This window comes from Pseudorca crassidens, chromosome 2 (assembly GCF_039906515.1).
Source record: "Pseudorca crassidens isolate mPseCra1 chromosome 2, mPseCra1.hap1, whole genome shotgun sequence".
NCBI lineage: Eukaryota > Metazoa > Chordata > Mammalia > Artiodactyla > Delphinidae > Pseudorca > Pseudorca crassidens.
In genome coordinates, this window is record NC_090297.1 from 30,084,748 (window position 1) to 30,108,689 (window position 23,942).

At 48.8% G+C, this 23,942-nt stretch overlaps 2 protein-coding genes across 2 annotated transcripts in view; one reads left to right on the top strand and one right to left on the bottom strand.

Annotated features, from left to right (window-relative positions):
* On the top strand, positions 1-8,184 carry DNALI1 (dynein axonemal light intermediate chain 1). The gene is made up of 6 exons (XM_067725539.1): positions 1-168; positions 704-849; positions 2,414-2,583; positions 3,620-3,798; positions 4,120-4,284; positions 6,428-8,184. Exons 1-6 carry the CDS (start codon positions 88-90, stop codon positions 6,461-6,463), a joined length of 777 nt encoding a protein of 258 aa, XP_067581640.1. The 5' UTR covers positions 1-87; the 3' UTR covers positions 6,464-8,184.
* The window catches only part of GNL2 (G protein nucleolar 2), a 25,664-nt gene continuing 9,897 nt past the window's right edge, over positions 8,176-23,942 (bottom strand). The window contains exons 6-16 of the mRNA XM_067725538.1: positions 22,233-22,299; positions 20,948-21,106; positions 19,626-19,739; positions 16,001-16,129; positions 15,179-15,283; positions 14,233-14,391; positions 13,911-14,024; positions 10,366-10,829; positions 9,923-10,005; positions 9,257-9,342; positions 8,176-8,364 (exon numbers count right to left, since the gene is read on the bottom strand). Of these exons, the coding sequence (XP_067581639.1) occupies positions 8,212-8,364; positions 9,257-9,342; positions 9,923-10,005; positions 10,366-10,829; positions 13,911-14,024; positions 14,233-14,391; positions 15,179-15,283; positions 16,001-16,129; positions 19,626-19,739; positions 20,948-21,106; positions 22,233-22,299 (1,633 nt within the window). The 3' untranslated portion in view covers positions 8,176-8,211. The remainder of the gene's footprint in view (positions 8,365-9,256; positions 9,343-9,922; positions 10,006-10,365; positions 10,830-13,910; positions 14,025-14,232; positions 14,392-15,178; positions 15,284-16,000; positions 16,130-19,625; positions 19,740-20,947; positions 21,107-22,232; positions 22,300-23,942) is intronic.

The following is a 23,942-nucleotide window of genomic DNA, read 5'->3' on the forward strand; positions in this document are numbered from 1 at the left end:
CATGAGGGCGGGGGGAGGTTTCTATGGCGACGGCAAACAAGGCCCTAACTGGAGGGTCGCAGCAGGGCTACTACTCCCGCCGCCGCCATGATTCCCCCCGCGGACTCTCTGCTCAAGTATGACACCCCGGTGTTGGTGAGCCGGAACAAGGAGAAACGGAGCCCCAAAGTAAGGACGGGTCTCAGAAGGTGGGGGTGCACGAAGCTCCGATGGGGAAAGACCGATCCCTGCCTTGAGGATCGGGAGTCCCGAGGGACAGAGGCTGCAGTGACTGGGAGTAAAGGGAATTGGGACCGGAGAAGGAGGGTGGGAGAGCGATACAAGAAGCCCAGATGTTGGGTGACCCCAAAGGGCAGATTTAGGATGGGGAAGAAAGTCACAGGGAGATGGATGGGGCTCACCCTTTTTCACGGTAGCCCCAAGAATAGATCTGGGAGTGATTGCCCCATCACTAGAGCAGAGGCCTGAGCAGCTGTGCCAGAAACATTTCTTCAAGAAGATACAAGCATTAGGTTGGGGTGGAACCAGAGATTCTTTGTGGCCTCCTTCAGCTCTGAAACATAACTTTGGCTGAGAAGACGGGGGAAAGTGAGCTGGGAAGAGGGGAGGGATGTGCAGGAGAGCTGGAGCAACCCAGGGGGCCAGGGTGTGTGGAGCTGAGTGTCTGAATCACCTCCTGCCCCAACTTGTCCCTCCCTCTCAGGCTCGGCCACTGAAAGTCAGCCCTCAGCAGCCCGGACCCTCAGGTCCCGTCCCACAGCCACCGAAGACCAAGCTCCCCTCAACTTCCGGTGTCCCAGATCCTACAAAGCAGGCAGAAGAAATCTTGAATGCCATCCTGCCCCCGAGGTAAAAAAGCAGTGGCTGGGAGGAGGCCCAGGCTTTTGCATCCCTGAACTTGGGGATGTGAGAGGAGGCACCTTGTCTCTGTTTCTGACTGAGATTTCCTCCCAGCATCCTAGAGTTTCTAGGGCTTACACATGGCTAGATCCTGGGAATGTGGGTAGCGGGGAGACCTCTTCTCTATCTACCATCATTTCCTGAGTCCTCTCACCCAGGCTTATGGCTTTAAACATCACTTATATGCTGATTTCTCCCACAGGTCTTTCTGCAGCCCTGTCCTCTCCCCTAAACTCCAGACCTATATATTCTACTACTTCCTCGTTACCTTCATGAAGATGTCTAATAGACATCTCAAACTCAACATGTCCAAACTAAATCATAATATCTTCCTTCCCCCAACCAGCTCATTCTCAGTCTTCTCCTTTTCCATTAGGGGCACAGGCCACCTTTCATTCCCTTTGATCTCTCACATCACATGTCCTGTCCTTCATCACATTCTTTTGGCTTTCCCTTCAAATTATTTTCCAAATCTGACTGCTTTTTACTCTGCTTCCACCATCTATTTTTTTTTTAATTTATTTATTTGGTTGTGCTGAGTCTTAGTTGCGGCAGGCAGGCTCCTCAGTTGTGGCATGTGAACTCCCAGTTGCAGCATGTGTGTGGGATCCAGCTCCCAGGGATTGAACCCGGGCCCCCTGCATTGGGAGTGCGGAGTCCTGAGTCCTCTAGGAGGCCTTCCTTCAGACTCCTTTCTAAAAGGAGAGCTCCCTTCTTCACCATCCCCTTACCCTGCTTCTTTCTGCTGCAGCCACAAAGATCATTGTGATCACAGTGCCTTTCAACTGTTTTTATGTAATAAGTTGACAGCAGTTTTTAAAGTTATGATGAAAAGGGGAAACAGTAAAAGCCAGACTGCAATCTCCTCTGAAATGGAGGTCAAAGGAGGGGAGGGTGTTTTTCATTTGCTTGCTTTTCAACAATGCATGGAATCCTCTCCCTCATGGTGGTTCTGCCCTCAGGCCCCCCCTCGTGATTCCAGACCTGGCTGTGTCTCTGACACAAGGTTCACTAGGGGGGGCCCATATAGGTACACACCCCCAATACATACATTCACCTATTTCTGATTTTAGTATATGTGCTGATGAAGCGAGCACCATTCACCTCTTTCTGGCTGGCACAAGGTTTATAGTCCCCTGTGTCTCCTACTCACAAGTCAGTGGGAATTTCCACTGGGCCTTCCGTTCAGATCAAGCAACAACCACCATCAGTCTGCCCTCAACATGTTAGGAGTGTAAGATCTGGACCGTGGCTGACGACTTCACAGAGGGTCGTGGGAGAATGAAGGTAGCCTAGCCCCAAGATAGGGGCCCCGTGGAGGTGGCACAGTGGGTGTGGCTTTGGAGTCACACACTCATCAAGGGAGAAAGAGATGGAGGATTCTGGTGGGTCGGGGACAGAACCGCCCCTCACTCATCTCAGGCAGAGAGCGCAAAGGGCCATCTCTGCTCACATCCTGAGGACCCTGTCTGGTGGATGGGGTGCGCTCAGCCTGGCTGTGTCTGTCCCGCAGGGAGTGGGTGGAGGACACGCAGCTATGGATCCAGCAGGTGTCCAGCGCCCCCAGCACCAGGATGGATGTGGTACACCTCCAGGAGCAGCTGGACCTGAAGCTGCAGCAGCGGCAGGCCCGGGAGACTGGCATCTGCCCGGTGCGCCGGGAGCTGTACTCGCAGTGTTTCGGTGAGTGGTCCTCGAGGGAAGCTACACCACCCTCTACTGCCTCCTTCCCTTCCCTTCGCACAAATCCAGGCCCTGAGTCCCCTGCAGCTGAAGCCTGCCCCATCCTGGAATGTCTGTCTCCCCCCACCTGCCCCACCCAGGAACTGCTAACTGTGCCCTCTTCCCCCTCCCAGCCCACCTCTCTTACCAGTCCCGCACCCACCCTTGTCAGTCACCGTGTTCCTGACGACCTGCTGGATCTTAGTTCCCCGACCAGGGATTGAACCCGCACCCTCTGGAGTGGAAGCGTGGGACCACCAGGGAAGTCCCAATATGTTATTTTTTTAATCAGAAAAATTTAATGTTCTATATTTATATCCATCCATCAACATTAGGCCTTGGTCCAGAAAAATATTTCAGGGTGATTTGTTGTGACCCGACAGACGCAGGGATTTGAGATCTCCCTCCTCGGGTGCTGGTGTCAGATGACTGGCCCTCGGTCTAGTCTCACCAGCCTGTGTGGACTCAGACATGCAAACCGCATCCAAACCCTGAGGCAGCTGCACGGGGCTAGCGGGCTCCCTTCAGTCTGAGTGTGATTCTGGTTTGCCCTCCCAGTCGGCATTTATGGAGGAGATGGGTGGGCAAGCTCTAGACCCTGCTGTTTCCAGCCCCAAACCAGTCCAGCCAAGGGGCCACATAGGAGCTTCCAGCTGCTTTAAAACAGCCACCACGTTTATATTGAAAAAGTCAGAATTCTTTGACTAGCACCCAGTTTCTGCCTAACGGTGGGAGAGAGGGCCCCCACGGCTGCAGACAAACCTGGGCTCTTGTCTGCCTCTGCACTGGCCAAACCAGGCTTGCTGATGGCCTGTACTCCCAAGTGCCAAGTTCAGAGCAGTGGCTGCATGGCAAGGCCCCTCCCTGAGGCCTGTCTCCAGGTGAGGACATACCCTAGTGCCCTTCCGACTTCCCGGTAGGAAGGTGGTTCGCAGTAGGTGCGGTGCATTTCCCCGCCTGCCTGCCTTCCCCGACCTCGCCACGTGTGCCTTGGCAGATGAACTGATCCGTGAGGTTACCATCAGCTGTGCGGAGCGAGGGCTGCTGCTGCTGCGAGTCCGGGACGAGATCCGCATGACCATTGCTGCCTACCAGACCCTGTATGAGAGCAGCGTGGCATTTGGCATGAGGAAGGCGCTGCAGGCCGAGCAGGGGAAGTCAGACATGGAGAAGAAAGTGAGACTTTGGCCCTCTTCGACTCTTCTGTCAATCTCAGGGCCACAGCTCGTCATTCCAGCACCAAATTCCGGCCTCCTAGGTGCTCTCCCATCACCTTAGTGAGGACCCTTTGGTTCAGTGTCACAGCCAGTCCGGTCGTGGCAGAGTTGTCTCCCCTTGGACATGCCCTGCCAGTCACTGACCTCCCACTGGGTGGCAGTACAGACCCTGGCAATGCCTGGGGTTGGACAGCTGTGTCCCAGGTCCCCTTCACCCAGGCACTCACACCGCCCCGTCCACTTGGCGACGTCCCAGCATGACTGGGGATTCTGTCCTCAGATTGCAGAATTAGAAACGGAAAAGCGAGATTTGGAGAGGCAAGTGAACGAGCAGAAGGCAAAATGTGAGGCCATCGAGAAGCGGGAGAGTGAGAGGAGACAGGTGGAGGAGACGAAGCACAAAGAAGAGATTCAGTTCCTGAAGCGGACTAATCAGCAGCTGAAGGTAATCGACGCCCAGGCCCAGGTGGAGCTCCTGCCACCCCCATCCCCGCCCCCGCCCCTGGCCCTGCCAGCCGAGCAGGCCAAGCATTTGGTTCCTTGTCCTACACTGACTTTCAATACTGCCAAGGAGTAAAGGAAGCTCTTTTGGGGAGAGGTGAGGGATCATTTCCCAGATTCTCTGTCCATCTCCATCCGGCTCTGAAGAGAGGCTGTATTCTCAGCTCTGGCTCTCCAGCGGAGGATTTTTTTCCCCTTGGATAAAAGTTGCCTGTCGTCCGGGAGAGGTGGCTATGTCAAGAAGCGGGACGTCTGTCCCATGGCAGCTGGCGCTTTGGAGACTTCTTGGAGTGGGCTGAGTCTCTCCAGCCGGCTTTCTGGGAGTGCTTTCCTACCTGCAGTTCCCTCTGAGGCGCTGCATTCGGGGCGGGCTGGGAAGGCCCTTCGAGAGGGAAGAACCATTTCAAATCGGGAACCTTCCCGAGGTGTGTGGGCAGAGGAACTCAGCTGTAGGCACTTTTCATCAAAGCCCTTTTGCTGATGGTATACTTTTGTCCAACTGAGCTGAAGGGACGGAGGGAGGGAGGGGGACTAGTGAAAAGGGCTGGGCTGGGGGCCAGGCTTCAGAAGCTCCAGGCTCTCTGTCTGGTCCAAAGGTTCTCAGAGGGTTGGGCCCCAAACCAGCATCATCCTCATCACCGCAACTTTCAGAAATACAAATCATTGGGCCCAGCCCAGAGCTACTGAATCAGAAACTTTGGGCTTGGGTCCAGCAAGCCATTCTAACAAGGTCTCCAGGTGATTTTTTTTTAACCTTTTATTATGAGAATTTTGAAACACAAAGTAGAATAATGCAATACACATCCATGTGCCCATTACAGAACTTCATCAATTGTCATCATTTTGCGAATCTTGCAGAAACAAGTGTTAATTATAATGAGATAAAACAGGATTCAAACTTCGCAGAAAAGAGTAAAATATAGTTTTTTTTTTACCAACAAATGGTGAAGGTGCGCAGAATCACTGCATGGGGCAACATTCTCCATTCTGATGTTTGCCAAAGTTTGAGAACCACTGCTCTAGATATATGGCCTATTGACGTTCAGTGGCTGTCTCCCATGGCCCTGGCCAGGAGGGGCCCCTAGATGTATCTCCTTTTCCTCCCTAGTTTTATAGAAGCTTACATTCTTGTGATTGGCAGGCTTGTTGGTACTACAAGCCAAGGCCAGGCATTTGAGATAAAGAAGGGCTTGTGTTAATTGCTAGTGGAGGATGACATAGATTTTCTTGTTGCTGAGTTTAAACAAAACAAAGAAACTTTCACAGCCAGATGTGAATCTGTTTACTTAGCAGTCTCTGAAGCTGCCTCCCTTATCTGCCATATTCTTTTATCATAAGCTCAAGTTCCTCCTATGGTATTGGCGGCAAGAGCAAAGCAGAATACCTCGGCATCTTTCTAACATTTACAAGCAACCTTGGAATCCCCAGGGTGAAGGACTCTTTAGAAGTGAGTTATTTTTATTGGCTCAAAGCTGCACTGCAAATAAAGCAGTGTTTGCAGTCCGCAGAATAGACCTACTTAGAGATCTGTTCACACACCGTGACAGTGAATTATTTTACTGGCTGCCGGAGGAGCAGAGTAAATAACTCCCAAGTGCCTGAAGCTTTACATACAAGATGGACAGCTCCCTACTCACTGGTGGCAGTTTTCTCTAATTGGGTATCAGGTTGTCTCAGTGGCTGAAAATCTGCTGTTTCCAAAACCTCTTGTCCCAGCACAGAGCTCCCAGGCTCCCAAACCAGAGAGCCAAACGCTTAACTTAGCAGACGTGCTCAGGCTTGAAATCTGAGCCTTGAAAAGCCACTATTTCAACACCTTTTATTCAATTTCCTTTTCAATGCCTTATATTGCACACTGAGCAGCTATTGTATGGAAACCAGGACAGCTCTGATTTCTCCTAATGCAGCAAGACTGAATGCCAAGCCAGAGACCAGCTCATCTAGAAAATACGGAGCTGGGAATGAAGGGAAAAACACTTGGGGTGGCAGCATTTGGATTACTCTTCCCGGAGACTTTTATCACCTCTCAGCTATTTGTGTTAGGCTGCAAGTTTCAAATATTAACGGAGTTTGGTTTTGTTTTTCAGGCCCAACTGGAAGGCATTATTGCACCAAAGAAGTGATAATTTCCATATGGGTCTCAGCAAGCACTACTACCCCATCATAAGCCCTTTGTAATAAAAAGCTTCCTGAGTGAAGCCATACCCCGCCCCTGGTCCCACCTACGTATTTGTCAGAAGCCCCACCACCGCCCCAGTGTGGTGCGACACCTACGGTCTGGCAGCCAGGCTCCGGGCTGGACGACAGAAGGCAGTGTGGCCCAGGAAGTCTCTACGTGGCCAACCTTGGGATTTGCCAACTCCAACGGTGAGACTCAGAATTCACCCCTTTCGGCTGTATCCCTCTCAGGTGGAGCAGCTCCTCTCTCACTGTCACTCCATACTGTCACCTATTTCCAGCCACACGAAGCTGCTTCTCTGCCCCGCAATTCATCTTGTCCCTTAACCCGGGCTCCTCTGGCCTCAGTCTTGCCCTTATTTGATGTCTTTTCATCATCCCTACTCCAGTGCAGTTCTAGCACCTCATTTTGGAGTTTTCGGTTTATACCGTATTATCTTATCCCCGCTTGCCAAGTCACTGGACCCCATCCTCCTTAGTTTTGGACTGCCTGGGTAGGAGGCAATGGCAGGGTCAAACCCATGGGTTTCGAGAACGTAAACACGTGCTGGAAAGAAATACAGTTCACGGTGTCCACTGTGAGCTGCCTGGACCTCGGCTCCTCCCCCAGCACTGATTTGTTCACCTTGCTCTGCAGACAATCAAACGCCAACCCTACAGCCTGGCTAGCCCAGACCTCACTCTCAGTTCTAATTATTCATGACGGCCATGGCCTGGAGACAACTGCATTTTACTGTTCCTCATAATCTAAACTCAGTCTGGAGGCTCAGGAGTCTTCTGATTTCAGACCCAGGAGACTTAATTAGTGACATAAACCCTTCATTCCAGCGCACAGCAGCAGCTCCATGAGTGCCATCCTTCAGTCACACTTCACAACTAGCGCGACTAAGAAGGCGCTAACACCTCCCCTCGGTTAGAAGGCCTCAAGTGCTCAGCGTTCTCTTGGAGAGGCGCTCGGGTCGGATACCCGTCCCGGCCAGGGCTTCCAGGCTCACTGGATGAACTGCAGTCCAACAAGAACAGCTGTGTTCCACTGAGTCAAACAAGCCCTCTACACTCTAATCTCAAATTTGAAGTCACAGCTTTTACCCTCATCCAGGTGTCCTGAGGAATTAATCCCCAGATTCCACTAAAATGGCCTGTCTGTGCTCTGTCATTTTCATGGGAAAGAACTGTGGTCACTGAGATGTGCTAGTCCCATGACTCCTTGACAGTGCAGCACTCGTGGCCTGTTAGGTTCCCCTAGCAGACTCAACGATGGACAACACAAGTTGCTGTGGCTTTTTCTTCGTATTTTAAAGCCTAGGCTCTGCACACGACATCCCTAAAATTTTCTTCTTTTTACGGTTCTATTCCAAAGAGCTTCTGTTCTAAATTGCTCATTGCCAGTACAAAAGAAATACCACACTCCACACTTTCTAGACCTCAGGCCTGTTTCTGTCAGATATCTCCATTTGCTTGAGGAACTCACAGGACTAATTCAAGTGTCCGAAGTTCCAGTGGACCCCATCGCTGAGATCCTTGGGGGTGAGGGGCTTATCTTTATTTTCACTGGCACTGGTGAATGGTTTCAACTGTCAAATCTCAGAACAGATGCACCCATGGCCTTCGAAATGCCAATTGGGCATGAAGAAAACGAACAGAGTTTCTAACTGCATATTTTTGTAGAATTTAATAAACAACTTTTAAAACGTTACTGCTTATGTTTCAATTTCTTGTGTCTGTGTTTCTGCCCCTCTGAGTCACTGGTCTTCTTTTTGTTCCTGTTCCTGTTTTTCACGTTGTGTGTTTCATAGTAGCGTACACCGACTTTTCTGGATCGTTGCTGCCGTGCTTCTCGCCTCCGCTGTAAAAAATGGCGCACACACACAAAGAGGGGAAAAAAACAATCAAACAGTGAAAGTCATAAAACAGGCCCCTCTGTTTCTCTGTGTTCTATTCCCACGCTGCTCCCACAACTACCGGAAGCAGCACCAACAAGGGAGAGTTCACCTCACAGACCCAAGTCTGCACTTCCATTGTGACTTGTGGCCACTCCAAGTTACAGATTGTCATTTGGTCCAACCCTCATCCAACACTTGAATCTTTTCTCCTGAGCTCCCGACAAGTGGTCCTCTGGTCTAAGGCTGATCACTCTCCACCTCCGAAGAGGGCCCCCTCCAGCTCTGGAGGGCCCAGTTACAGAGCTGAACTTCACAGAAGGCGGTGATCTGTCTGCCTACACAGCTCTGCTCCTCACGTGTCATTTCCCTGAGGCCACATAAACCCAGCGGACTCTTCCAAACAGTAGTCCACATGTTTGGGGATACTGACCAGGAATTCGTAAAACAAGACATAAACTCAAGGACCTTCATGCAGCAGCCCACTCCTTGATCCTGTTTCACTGACCTTAACTAGGTCACTTAGGACTGGGGTTTCTTTTTTTTTTTTAGCGGTATGCGGGCCTCTCACTGCTGTGGCCTCTCCAGCTGCGGAGCACAGGCTCCGGACGCGCAGGCTCAGCGGCCATGGCTCACGGGTCCAGCCGCTCTGCGGCATGTGGGAGCTTCCCGGACCGGGGCACGAACCCGTGTCCCCTGCATCGGCAGGCGGACTCTCAACCACTGTGCCACCAGGGAAGCCCCAGGACTGGGGTTTCTTGATTTCAGCTCTAGACCATTAGTTTCTGCAAGAGTGAGTCTTAGGAAATGGACTTCCCCTCTCTACACCTGGGGGACGTTTCAGACCAAAGCACGTACTTCCTTAGATGTAAGCGTCCTGCGAGCTTTGTTCGACTGCTCCTCCTCCCTCTGTGCCTTCCTCTTCTTTCCCTTTCTGGTAGGTGCTGGAAACGAAACACAAGCACACACAGAGGAAAGAAACAGGAATTTTTAAATTCAAAATGTGTCTGAATCCTAAGGTGGGAATGAGCTTGTTGTGCTGGAGAAGGAAGGCAGAGGCCAGTGTGAAGGGAGTGTGGTGAGCAGAGCAGAGCAAAGCAGGACGAGGCTGGAGGCTGCCAGACCTGGGGGCGCTGAGTGGCCTTGGCGGGGTTTGCGTTTGTCTTGAAAACACACTCAGTGTAGGAGCTAGTAGTCCAACCACATAAAGAATAAATACATGAACCATCCTACCCCCAGAAAAAAATTTGTCTTTGGACCCACCCTTAGATTACAATGTTCATAATGTACTCTCTTGAGAGGAATTTTCCCAAATCACCCATTTAACCCCAAGACACGTGCAGAATAAAAAGAAGAAAAGCCAATTTGTGTGATAAATAGTAAGTGGAACCAGGGTTACCTGCCAGATATGATAAATATCTGTGTGGATGACAGTACAAGAGATACTTTGGAGATTAAACTTAGATTCCCCAACGTTCTAAAGATGCAAATCACATCTACATGATTTTAATATTTTAACTGTACCTGTATCTTCTACGTCTTCTTCAGCTGTTCTTCTCTGTTCTTCGGATTTTGCAAAAACCACTTGACTCAGTCCCTTGGATATTCTGTAAGGGGAAGAGTAGAGCAATGAAGCCGTCCAACATTCCCCCCGCTGCCCACACAGGCGCTGACGCAGGGACCACGACAAGCTCGCAGATTAACGAAACCCCGCTGCCCCTTCACGTGGTTAACACCATCGGTAGAAGCAACATTGTTTTGGCGGCTCCTGGGCATTTGTAAAAGACAGAACTATCAATACTAGGCTTCTCATACTTCAGGCAGTTGAATTTGAAAAACGTACAGATCACTTTTAAAAACTGGCAATACCTTCCCCTGCCCTACAAACACACTGGCTCCAATCCTCGCGGCAAGTTTCTGGGAAAGGAATGAGCAAACTGCAATTCGTGAGGAGATGAGGACGCTACCTGACTGCTGAAAACTTCTTAGCTTTGGCTTTGTTTAAAAACCTCTGGTACTTAGCAATCTTCTCATCCAGGGCTTGAATAACGGCCTTGGTGTTGCTTCCCGCGTGTTCTTCCTGGGACTTTGCGTAAGACTCTTCCTCTTCGTCTCCTTGGTACTCCTGTTCCTCCTCCTCCTCCTCCTCCCTCTCCGCGGAAAGGCTCTCCAGCTCTTCGTCAATATCAGACATCTCCAGAGGAACGAGGTCATCCCCAGAAAACTGAGGCACGACGTTGATTTTGCCGAAGTTCTGCCGGACCCGCGCCACAATCCGCTGCATTTCTGAATCGGCGCCACCGTGGCCGGGCTCCTCTTTTTCCTTCTCAGTGATGGATTCCGACTCCTCACCTACAGTGTCTGTGACGCCCTCTTCTGGGCTGTTCTGGGCTGTTTCTGTGGCCACTTCCAAAGATGAGGAGGATGGAAGCTAGTCAGGCCAAAAAGGGGTGGGGTGGGGAGAGAAATGGAATCAGAAAATGAAAATTGAGTCTCTTTTTTAAATTTTATTTTATATTGGAGTATAGTTAACAATGTTGTGTTAGTTTCAGGTATACAGCACAGTGGGTCAGTTACACATACATATGTATCTATTCTTTTTCAGTTATTTCCTCATTTAGGTTATTACAGAATACCGAGCAGAGTTCCCTGCTGAATTTCTGAACTTCCATACCTTGCTCTCAAATGAGGCAGTCCTCTTCTCAGGACTAAGGGCAAGTGTCAAAAGCATGCACATCTGAGTCATATTGTTAATCTATTTTTAAGTCAATGTGCATTAAACCCTGAACCCAGCATGGAAGGATCAGAGGAATACAGCTACGGTCCCAAAGGATGTGCCAACCCTGAGTATTTAGCCATCAAAACCAGTCAACTCTACACTGTAGACAGGGGAGGTTCCCTACACTGTTCCTGGGGACTGCAAGGAATGGGGGCTGCTGAGAAAGCACATCCCAAATGAGCACACACCTTGGGACTTCCCTGGTCGTCCAGTGGTTAAGACTCCGTGCTCCCAATGCAGGGGGCACGGGTTCAATCCCTGGTCATAGAACTAAGATCCCACACACAGCATGGCCAAAAAAAAAAGAAGAAAAAGGGTAATTCCAAATGAGCACACACTATAACAGAAGAATGAAGGCCCAGCTGAATGCTGAGGGCGATCGCAGCACTAGTTTAGAAAGTGTGAGGGCAGAAGAGAGGCACTGAGGAGGCACCTTGAAGGAAGGAAGGTGTGAGGAAAGAGGAGGGAAACTCCTAGGAGCTCAGAACGAGCCCGGAGGCGGCCTGTTTCGGGGAAGGGGTGGAGGGAGCATGGGCTGGCGGCGCGAGCCCTCACGCAGCTGACGCAATTGTGCACTCACAACTGAGGCTCGCAGAACTCAAGGGATTTTCCAAAGGCAAAGGTGGCTGCGCGAAGCACTAACTGCATCAGGAATCCATGAAGTTCAGGAAACTGTATACAAATTCGTATGTACGTTTCCGTGCATTTTTCTGGTAAGGTGGATTTCAGCCTTCGGATTCTCAAGGGGGTTGCTGCCACCACCAAAAAGAGGAAAGGAGGAGAATCCCGGAGCGGGGGCGGGGGACGACGGACACTGACCATCTCAAGTTAACAACTAGACATGGAGGAAGAGTTAGAGAAAGCCCGCCGTTCCCAGGCAGGGCCACACGGGAGCAGGGGCGGCCTCTTTGGGTCAGAGGCCACAGCCACGTGGCCCGCCCGCCACGTCCTCCCGGAGCCATGACACACCAGGCTCGCTCCGCCTCGCGTGCTGCTCCCCATGCCTGCAACGCTCGCCTCTCGTGACACCTGCGGAGCTCCTGCCTCCCATCACTAGGGCCCCCCCTCAAAGGCCACTTCCTCAGAGGCCGTCCCTGACCACCCCACGTACGAGGCACTGCTCTGTCTCCCGCAAACCCCTAACCCTGCTTTAGCCTCCCTCACAGCAATCAGTACGTTACATCCGTATCTGTTTACTACGTGTCTCCCTGCAGGACGATAAAAGTGCGCATTTATTTGGTCCTTGACCCCCAGTTCCTGGCACAAGAGCTCCTAAAACCCTTGGAATCTCCTGGGTTAAGACAGGGGTGTCTTGCTTTTGTTATTTGTAATAAGCCCCTCTCCCCCAAAGTTATGCTAATGAGATGACTGTGGTGGGACGTAGCTTCAGACTGGGGGCTGGACACCGGAGAGCCCGAGCAATTGCTGAGAGGGCTGGAGGTTGAGTTCAGTCACCAGTGGCTGATGATCTGGTCAACCGTGCCTACATAATGAAGGCTGAACTTACACACCTTGCATACAAACCCTTAAGGACGGACGGGCTCTGGGGAGCTTCTGGGCTGGTGAACACACTGACGTGCTGGGAGGGTGGCCTGCCTGGAGAGGGCACGGAAACTCCACACCACCCTCTACCCCATACTTTGCCCTGTGCACCTCTTCCATTTGGCTGTTCCTGACTTGTATCTTTTGTAATAAACCGGTAGTCATAAGCAAACCACTTTCCTGAGTTCCGTGAGTCTTTTCAGCAAATTATCAAACCTGGGAACCTCTGCATTTGTAGCCAGCTGGGCAGAAGTGTGGGTAGCCTGAGAACCCCACCTGCAGCTGGCATCTGAAGTTGGGGTAGTCTTGTGGGACTTAACCTGTGGGGTCTGCACTAACTCTGGAAGTTACTGGACACCCAGTTGGTGTCAGAGGCTTGCATAATAGGTGTGGAAAAATGAAGGCTATTTGGTATCAGAAAACACCAAATACTCTTCCACTGGCACGTGTATGCGTGCGTGTGTACGTGTGTGTGTATACGTGCAGGAAGGCAGGGCCTCGTCCCGCGGTACTGGTTGTTTGGTGGTTTTAGTGGGGAGAAGGGAAAAGGTTGAGTAACATCAGTTTCAGATATGTTGATTTTGAAATGCTGGAGAAAATATTCAAACTGGAAATTTATAGCTGACAATGGAAACTCTGGGAATGGAGCCCGGTGAGAGAAAACCAGAGAAATATGGACCCAAAAGACTAGCATGGAAGCAGAACTTAAAGCCACTTCTTCAAGAGACTTGGCTGAGTTCCGACAAAGACCCTAGAAATAGACTTTCCCTGAGCATCCACTGTACCACTCTCCTTTCCCACCTGACCACGAGCTTCTTGAGGGCAAGGACCACGTTCGTTATTCCTATGCTCCCAGTTCCTGGCACATGGTTGGGCATAATGTCCACGAAACAAAAGCATCTTGGAAATGCCTGTTCTTCAAGCAGAAGAAAAGACACGAAAACCACAGGAGCACTCACATTTAATGAGCCCTCCTTTCTCAAGGCCCTGAAAACTGGCATTTACACTCAGGCTTCTATCATACATCTACTTCCTGGTCACCCCCCCACCAGGTCACAGCAGTGGCACCCTGGGATGGGAGACACTGCAGCTGAAAGTTCTACCCTAAAGGGAGAAGACGGTGGTCCAAAGACACACCACACCCAGGTCAGTAACCATGCTTCCCGAGAGAGGGGTCCACCCTTCTCTTACCTGGGGGGCTACAGGGGGCTCTGCATTGGGCGGCTTGACAAAGAAAGGAATCCGGCCCCTCTGCCAGTCATTGAGGACCATCTTCCCCACAGTCCGCAGGTCAGGCTCTCCACCCTGAAATGTCGCACGAAGAGGCCCAATTAAATTCAAACAACAAAACCACCCCCTGGTTTGGAAGCACGGCGGTGGTCCCAGTTGGCACCATCTACCTGCCAAGTTTCGCACTTCATACTGCTCACACATGCATATATAAAAGGTCCACACCACACACGCACACACCTGCAGCACGTCCCAGTCTGAATTCTCACAAATCCTGGCTTACCTTCAATAACTTCCCTGTTCGGAAAGCTAGCTTCTCAAGAAAGTCCTCAGCGTTCTCCCAAGAATCAATTTTGTATGTCTTGCTGATATATTGTGGCTTTGCTCGTTCAAGTACGGCACCAATGTGGTCTTCAGGAGTCTTAATTTTTTCAACTTGAACCTAAATGTTCACAGGAAAGCTCTTGCTTACAAACTTGATTATGGGAGGAGTGAAGTTCCCAGTGTTCTCTGTAACCATATCTGAAAACAGGTTTCAATGCCTCAAAGCAAGCGGGGCCTGGCACGAGCTTGGCCTGGAGGTGGCGAGATGCAGTTGGCTGAAAGGAGCGCCATGGACAGCCGACCGCAGCCGCGGAGCCCAGAACTCAGCTCTAACCTCGGCTCACCACAAACTGACAGTGTGACTTCCGCAAGTAGTTTAAACTGGAACCCTTCGTGCTACTGACTTGCAGAAATGGTTAAAAGTCCACCCATCCCAGGACACAAAGAGAAGGGAATAGTTTAAGAAAGAAGGGGAGGAACCGCACAGGATGCATAGCCAGAAGCACTGGTTAAGGTTAAGTGGAACCATTTAAAGCTCTCGGTCGTCTTCTGAAACAAGTGAGGAAATGACCGAGTTCCAAAATGACTCAACCCATAAACCCATGAAGATGAATTATCTCTAAACATAAACAGGCCCTGCTTCCCTTTGGAGCCCGTGTGTAAACGACAAACTCTTTTGTGGGATGACATTGACCAGATATGCCCACGGTTCCACTAACTTCTCAAACAGGCTTAAGTGGAATGGAGAGACTGCCCTGTTCAGTGTCATGTTCCTCAAGTTTGGTCAGACAGGCTGACCCCAAACTGTCTGCTGAATGAGTAAAAAGCAAAGGTATCCAGAGTTCCCCACAGGACGCTGGCCCCAAAAGGCAAACAAAAGAGCCTCTCGGGACCAAAATACTCACGACTCCTTTCAGCACAATGTCCGTCTCTGAGTCCTCAGAGGGGTAAACCACACCGGGACAGTCGATAAGGAATATCCGGCGCATCAAGGTAATATACTGCCAGACCTAAAAAGCAGAGACTTCCCCAGGTCAATCCCTGAAAGCGATTTCACAAACCCCTGATGCTCAAGAAACTAGAGAGGGGGGTAGCGGTCAGAGAGGAGCAGCCTGCTGCGTGATGAAGCTCCAAAGCTCCTCTCTTTGGGCCGCGCATGAGGCACTTCCACGAGGCATAAACTACAGTTTCCAACAGCTAAGGGTCTAAAAATAATGCAGAGGCAGGATCTCCATCTAGTATTGTGCAATAATGTCCAGTAAAGCTTTTTCTGATTTTCAAAAGTACTCCTGGAAGCTTAATACTGCTTGGCCCCTGTTCCTTTCAGCAGAACCATGGTGCGCCCCAAATACCCTGTGTTCCAGGGTAGGACCCCCAACCAACAGAATCTACCCTAAAATTGAATTTTCTTTCTTAACCCAGGCACCAAATATTCTTGGGTTAGTTTTGTTTATCAAAGCAAAAGGCTGGAGTGACCATTTAAAACAGACTCAAACGGCACATACCGAACAATGCCGAAGTCAGGCAGTGGCACACAAAGTACTCTTAGTCTTATCAAAAAGGGCAGAAACAGCTCCAGGACGTTGCCAACTATTATATGGAGACTAAACTCCCAACGGCGATCTTCACCCAAGAGAAGCAGAGAGACATCTCCACGTCCTGAATTATCACCCTCCATGGAAGTAAAGTAAGTCAAAGCAAATAAGACCCCCTCGAGCCAGACATACCTTTGTTTCACCTGCAATGGGGGCCACATTGCAAACTTTCTTGGAGCGCAGTGTGTTTATGACAGAGCTCTTGCCAACATTTGGATAGCCAATGAACCCCACGCTGATCTGTTTCTTGTCAGTGTGCAACTGTTCAAAAAAAAAGAATACACACCACATACACGCAGAGTGAACATCCCATGGGACAAACAGGTTGTGTTACTTTGCTACCATAAAGAATACAGTACAAAACTATTGCTACGACTTGATTTAAAACCCAGACACGCACCACCTGCATAGTCTGAGTGGGCTGCGTACACATACTCTTTAAGAAATCAGAGGTGAGTCAGCTCCTCGGTCACTCACGTGAAATTACTGTTGAATGTTTTAAGGTTAAAAGTACGTAGGCTGAGAAACAAAGGAAGAAATAGCTTGTTAGTCATCAATTTAGAAGAACACCATCCCCTGATAAAATGTCTTCGGGGAAGAGAACCTTAGCAGATGCAGCAACCGGCAATCCCACGACCCATCCCTCCTCTCCTCTGCACAAGATATTTTGCATTTTCACTGCTAAAAGTAAACAACAAAAGAAAAGAAAGGCAGCTTCAAAAACTAGATCACTGGGTGAAAGTCTCAAAGAGGCAGAGCTCAGGAAGAGTCTACAAACGGATGGGGACTTCTGACTAGAGACGGTGGACTGCACATCCCTGCCCACCTCGCTCCCTCCACAAACTCCTCTGGAACCACAGCCGTGGGAATTAACACATACACACCCATAGAGCCAAACACATAAAACCAAAGCATGCGCTGGAGATGAGACAGAACAAACTAATGTGTGATATTAACAGAAGACCAGCAGTTAAAAAGTAGTATCTAACTTGGCCCCACTACAAAATATGAAAGCTACATGGCTGCAAAGGTAGAAAAACTAAAAATGCAGCAAATATACTGCCAATGAATCAGGAAAGACCTTGGGAATCAGCAGTACAGACCCCTCTAAGGGTGGGACTGAAATCCAGAAGACTGACCAGTGGACCGTCTGTAGAAATAGTCACACCTCTCCTTCCCCTCCCTCGCCTGGCATGGGTGCCCAACTTCTCTACCCCAGAGCCTTAGGAGAGACAATGACTCTTTTGAAACCCTGCATGTCTGAAAATCTCTTTAATTTTCAGACCTGAAAGGGACCCTAGATTTAGAGATAACAGTAACTGAAAGCAAGTGTTCCCAGAGTGATTAGTTGAAAGTCTAAATATTGAATAGTACAACCCCAGCCTCCTACTCCCACTGAGTTCCCAGAACCCTGGCAGCCAGGTCTATATACGCCCAAGCTGGAGACAGGAAGTCTCCTTTCTAGGGAAACTCACAGGCCCAGGAGTAAAGACCTACAGACGGGACTTCCCTGGTGGCCCAGTGGTTGGGACACCGTGCTTCCACTGCAGGGTACACGGGCTCGATCCCTGGTTGGGGAACTAAGATCCCACATGCCGTGCAGTGCGGCCCAAACAAAAAACAAACAAAAAACCCACCCTACAGACACTGACATCTAGAGTGTCCCCCAACCAAACACTGGGTTTCTGCCCAGTCACCTACAGTGAAATCTCTCATTCAACAAGCCCACTCCCTGCATAAAGCCTCTCTAGCCTTTTTTGGTGGCTCTCTCTTAAATGAGTGGAGAACCAAGAATAACCAGACATCTGAAGTGTGACTCTACTAGAAAAGACAGAAAAACAGCAACTTGGAGGAAACAGTGTCAACGTACGAAAATGTAGAGGAAAATTTCCAAATACCACTATCATTGTTCTCAGAGACAGAGAAGCCAGTGCATCCGTGAAACAAGAACAGGCTATAAAAGGGAGCAGGGCAATTCATAAACAAGAGCTTTCAGAAATTACAAATTAAAAGTGAGACGCAAAATACAGTTTGCGATAGAACAGCTAAATGATCAAGTCAAGGAAACTTCCCAGAAAACGGGGTAAAATGTCATAAATGTACTGAAACAAAGAAAAGATAAGAAAATTCAAGAATCGGGAATTCCCTGGCGGTCCAATGGTTAGGACTCTGCGCTTCCACTGCAGGGGGCACGGGTTCCATCCCTGGTAAGGGAACTAAACTCCCACAAGCCGCGAGGCAAGGCCAGAAAAAAAAGAATGGAAATTCAAGAATTAAACCAGGACATAAAAACGAATTCCTGAACAAGAACAGAGATGAATGGGGGCATATGGCGTGGGGTGGTTTCCAAAAAACAGTATAGGACAAATAACGGACTAAAAGTCCCGTCCATGCCTAGCTCACTGAACAATAAAAGACCCACCTTAAAGCACATCATTGGGACACTGTAGAGCAGGAACTTTTTTCAAAAAGATCTCAGCCACAAAGGATTAGGAGTCCGAACGGTCTCAGATTTCTCAATGGCAACATTGGAAGCCAGAAAACAATGCAATGTAGTGTCTTCAGCATTCTAAGAAACGGTGTGAGGGTAGGATGAAGACATTTACAGAATGCAAGGCCTCAAAAAATGTTCCTTCTAAGCACTCCTTTTCAGAAAGCTTTTGGAAAACAGGTTCCATCAAAAGGAAGGAGTAAACCAAGAAAGAAGAGGGATCCAGTGAACAAGGACAACACAGGGAACAGCCATGGCAATCCCCCATTCAGAGGACGGGGAAAGGAAATCCCAGGAAGACCCGGCAGCAGCCTGGGCAGCAGCCAGTCCACCTGGAAGGGAGGCGCCAGACACTCTGAAAGTTCCCACGCTACCAGAGGATTTGGTGATATGCCAGTGACAAATAAAACGGAGCTAATTAACACCAGATAAAACAGAAGGTCCTATTAGAAAGGAATTAAAATCATAGCATTGTGGATCAGCAAGGACTGACACTTCAGTCATAATAACCTAAACACTAAATGAGTAATAGTTTAGCCAAATGTCGTACAAGGACAGAGGGAGTGGAGAGGGAGGACGGGGGTAAGAAACCTAACCCTCATTTTCCATAGTAGGAACTTAACAAATACGTAAAACTGAGGGGGGTGTGAGATCAAGAAACAGATTCATAAGCATATATAAAAAATATGGAAAAAAACACCAGAAGTAACAGCTATGAGTTGGACGAGTTCCTTCTGGGAAGTGGGGAAGGGTGGGACAGAGGACAGGTGTCCTTGTTAGAAGCCAGGTAAGATTAAATGAACACACAAATACAAAGTTGCAGGTACAGAACATGAAGCTGCGAGAACACGTGCTTTCAGGGCCTCCCTGAGGAACTAGCATCTGACCAGGGATCCGAGGCTGGGGTTCAGCAGGGTGCCTCCCAGGCAGAGGGAAGAGAAATGCACAGCCCGGGAGCCCAGAGTGGGGATACGCTGTGGGGAGGGGGCCGTCGCCATCATCGAGCAGAGGGTGGACCGTCCGGTGCCAGGGGCACGGCAGAAAGGGCAGCGACGTCGGTCAGGGATGGGGGTACAGGCTGAGCTACAGAGTACTTCAGAATCCCTGAGGCTCTGTGAGTGCTCACATCTCCAGAACACACCGTCCTCACTACCGAGAAGGTGTGGAAGGTGAGGCTGGTAACTCTCTGACACACCCTGGGAAGAGAAATTCTCACACAAACCCACAGCTGTCCAACTCCAGGGGGGACAGATCAGGTCGCAATACCTTTCCAAACTGCCGCAGAAGCTGAATAAATGCTCCTTTGCCAAAGGAGTTAGTAAGACTTGCGTGGAAAGCAAGCGTCGGATAATCTTGGGAGAGGATGGCAACCCATCGTTTCTAAAGGGAGAAAAGAAAAGCAGCTGGTAAACTGTGAGCTGTTTCTTTACAACATAGGAAGAACCAGAGCTTGCATAACAGGATGGTACTTCAAATACACAGTTGTCTAAGGAAGATGTTAGCTGTAAGTCTTTGAAATATTTTTTTCAAGTATGACAGTTGATGCTTTGTCTTTTTTTTTTTTAATTTATTTATTTTTGGCTGTGTTGGGTCTTCGTTGCTGCACGCGGGCTTCCTCTAGTTGTGGTGAGCGGGGGCTACTCTTCGTTGTGGTGTGCGGGCTTCTCATCACGGTGGCTTCTCTTGTCACAGAGCACGGGCTCTAGGCCCATGGGCTTCAGTAGTCGTGGCATGCAGGCTCAGTAGCTGTGGCACTCGGGCGTAGCTGCTCCAAGGCACGTGGGATCTTCCCGGACCAGGGCTCGAACCTGTGTCCCCTGCATCGGCAGGCGGATTCTTAACCACTGCGCCACCAGGGAAGCCTGTCTTTTGTCTTATAAACACAAAACAATATTCCAAAAATGCCTTCACTGCTACTAAATGCAACTAATGTAACATAATGTGAAACAGACCTGGGGCCTCGGCAGCCGCCTCTTCTGAAGGGCGCACACCATTCATCCTATGGGCACTACAGCTGTCCCACTGCCAACCATCAAGGGTCAAAGGTAACTGCCCAGGACTTCCCTGGTGGTGCAGTGGGTTAAGAATCCGCCTGCCAATGCAGGGGACATGGGTTCGATCCCTGGTCCGGGAAGATCCCACATGCCACAGAACAACTAAGCCCGTGTGCCACAATCACTGAGCCTGCGCTCTAGAGCCCGCGAGCCACAACTACTGAAGCCCGCACGCCTAGAGCCCGTGCTCTGCGAAAGAGAAGCCACCGTGATGAGAAGCCTGCGCACTGCAACGAAGAATAGCCCCTGTTCGTCACAACTAGAGAAAGCCTGCGTGCAGCAACAAAGACCCAACACAGCCAGAAATAAATGAATTTAAAAAAAAAAAAAAAGGTAACGGCCCATCATCAATGAAGCTGATTTTAGTTTTGTTTTCGATGAGGACACTTGAATGACTACACCCTCAATAGTGCAACACCTTAACTGCTGCCCCAACTCCTAGAGACCACGACACTGACTTATTCATGGGTAACTCAGAGCCTGCAGAAGCCGTGTGGCCTTGGTCATCTGTTCTGCATTAGCAACTGTACTTACCGTTGCCCAGGTTGGAACAAGGTCACATTTGTTAAGAACAAAAATGAGGTGCTTCCAAGGTTTCTCCTTTTTCAAGTAAGTCTCAATGTGAGGGGAACGGGTACCCATTGGATCTCTAGCATCAAGAACTTGAACTACAACATCTGATGAATCTATCACCTGCAAATTCAAAGAGGCAAAAGTGACTTGCTACAGGAGTACAAGGGCAAAATGAAAGAGAGAAGACATTTAAGGGAACCTGGGAAAAATAAAGCAACAATAGAGATAACCCCTCAACAGTCTTATGAGGAGAGCAGGTGGTAGCCAATCTCAAAGCCCAGGGATCAGTACTCAAAAAATTGTTTTCATCCTGTGAGTATCTGAAACTTGTTGAATTCCAAATAGAACTAGCTTGCATGAAACCAGTCTATTTCACGACTGCTATGTATTAGTGAGCAGAACCATTTACTTCTTTTTTAAAAAAATATTTTATTTATTTATTTATTTGGTTGCACTGGGTCTTAGCTGCAGTTCGAGGGCTCCTTAGTTGCAGCAGGCTCCTTAGTTGTGGCATGCGAACTCTTAGTTGCTGCATGCATGTGGGATCTAGTTCCCTGACCAGGGATCGAACCCAGGCCCCCTGCACTGGGAGTGCAGAGTCCTATCCACTGCACCACCAGGGCAGTCCCTCATTTACTTCTTAGACCTCTAAGCTTCCATGTTATAGATTTTGAGTATTTTACAAAAAAACTAAAAAATTTTGTGTGCTTTCGTGGTACTAGTTTCCTATCATGTTATATTTAATTACGTGACTATGCTTGAAAGTCTTCATTACCCAGAATATTACTTGAGTGCGGACCTAAGACTCAGCCAGCTGAAGAGAACTAGACCGGGACTCAGGAGACACAAAGCCTCTTGTACTAACTACCTGGGTAAGCTGGGGAAGGTATTCAAGCTTTCTAGACTTGAATTCTCACCTGTAAAATGAGAGGGCTGGACTAAGTAACTCAAAAATGCTCATGCAGCTCTAACCATGTATAATAAATCTCAACAGGAATATCATTTTAGCAGGTAATCCAAAGAAATATTAACAGAGAATATGTGAATCTATGCAATGTGGTTGTTACTATTATATGAGTAATAAAAAAATGCAGTTATCTAGAACAATGGTAGTACGCGCACGGACACATCCATCCTGGAGGTGGAATTTGTATTGACAGAGCTGCAATAGATCCAAGTCAGTTTTCTCATATAAGATCATGAAGGCCAAAGGAACCACTCAGTGAGACAGAATTTAAAGTCTTACCTTGTAGAGTTCACCCCATATTCTTTTAGACTGTCCCTTTTTATATATCTCTTCTTGGGCTTCATTTCTAAATAAGAAAAGACCCAAAGTGAGCAAACGAAGCACTATAAAGATTAAAAGGATGTTTTAGGGAAAACACCATGTGCCAAGGGAAAGTGGTATCAAAACTCGTATCAACATCACTAATTATTAGAGAAATGCAAATCAAAACTACAATGAGGGGCTTCCCTGGTGGTGCAGTGGTTGAGAGTCCGCCTGCCGATGCAGGGGATATGGGTTCGTGCCCTGGTCCGGGAAGATTCCACGTGCCACGGAGCGGCTGGGCCAGTGAGCCATGGCTGCTGAGCCTATGCGTCAGGAGCCTGTGCTCCGCAACGGGAGAGGCCACACCAGTGAGAGGCCCGCGTACCGCAAGGAAAAAAAACAAAAAAACAAACCTACAATGCGGTATCACTTCACTCCGGTCAGAATGGCCATCATCAAAAAATCTATAAACAATAAATGCTGTAGAGGGTGTGGAGAAAAGAGAAGCCTCCTACACCGTTGGTGGGAATGTAGATTGGTACAGCCACTATGGAGAACAGTATGGAGGTCCCTTAAAAAACTAAAAATAGAGCTACCATATGACCCAGCAATCCCACTCCTAGGCATATATCCAGAGAAAACCATAATTCGAAAGGATGCGTGCACCCCGATGTTCACTGCAGCACTATTTACAATAGCCAGGACGTGGAAGCAACCTAAACATTCATTGACAGAGGAACGGATAAAGAAGATGTGGTACACATATAGAATGGAATATTACTCATCCATAAAAAGGAATGAAATAGTGCCATTTGCAGAGATGTGGATGGACCTAGAGATTGTCATATAGAAGTAAGTCAGAAAGAGAAAGACAAATATCGTATAATATCATTTATATGTGGAATCTAGAAAAATGGTACAGATGAACTTATTTGCAAAGCAGAAATAGAGTCACAGCAGTAGAAAACAAACTTATGGTTACCAAGGCAGGGAAGGGGGGGTGGGATGAATTGAGAGATTGCGACTGACATCTATACACTACTATGTATAAAATAGATAACTAGGGCTTCCCTGGTGGCACAGCGGTCGAGAGTCCGCCTGCCGACGCAGGGGACGCGGGTTCGTGCCCCGGTCCGGGAAGATCCCACATGCCGCAGAGCGGCTGGGCCCGTGAGCCATGGTCGCTGAGCCTGCGCGTCCGGAGCCTGTGCTCCGCAGCGGGAGAGGCCACAACAGTGAGAGGCCCACGTACAGCAAAAAAAAAAAAAAAAAGAGAGATAACTAATGAGAACCTACTGTACAGCACAGGGAACTCTACTCAATGCTCTGTGGTGACCTAAATGGGATGGAAATCTAAAAGAGTAGATATATGTACATGTATAACTGCTTCACTTTGCTGTACAGCAGAAACTAATACAACATTGTAAAGCGACTATACTTCAATAAAAATTAAAACAAAACAAAAACAAAAACCAAAAAAAAAACAAACAAAAAAAACCAACTAGTTGTAGACGGACCAAAAACTGACTTAATTTAAAAAATAACTATATCCAAATGCCCATTGACAGATGAATGAATAAAAATAAATGTCATGTATACATAATGGAATACTGTTCAGCAATACAAACAAATAAAGTACTGATACACGATACAACATGGATGACCTTGAAGACATTATGCTAATGA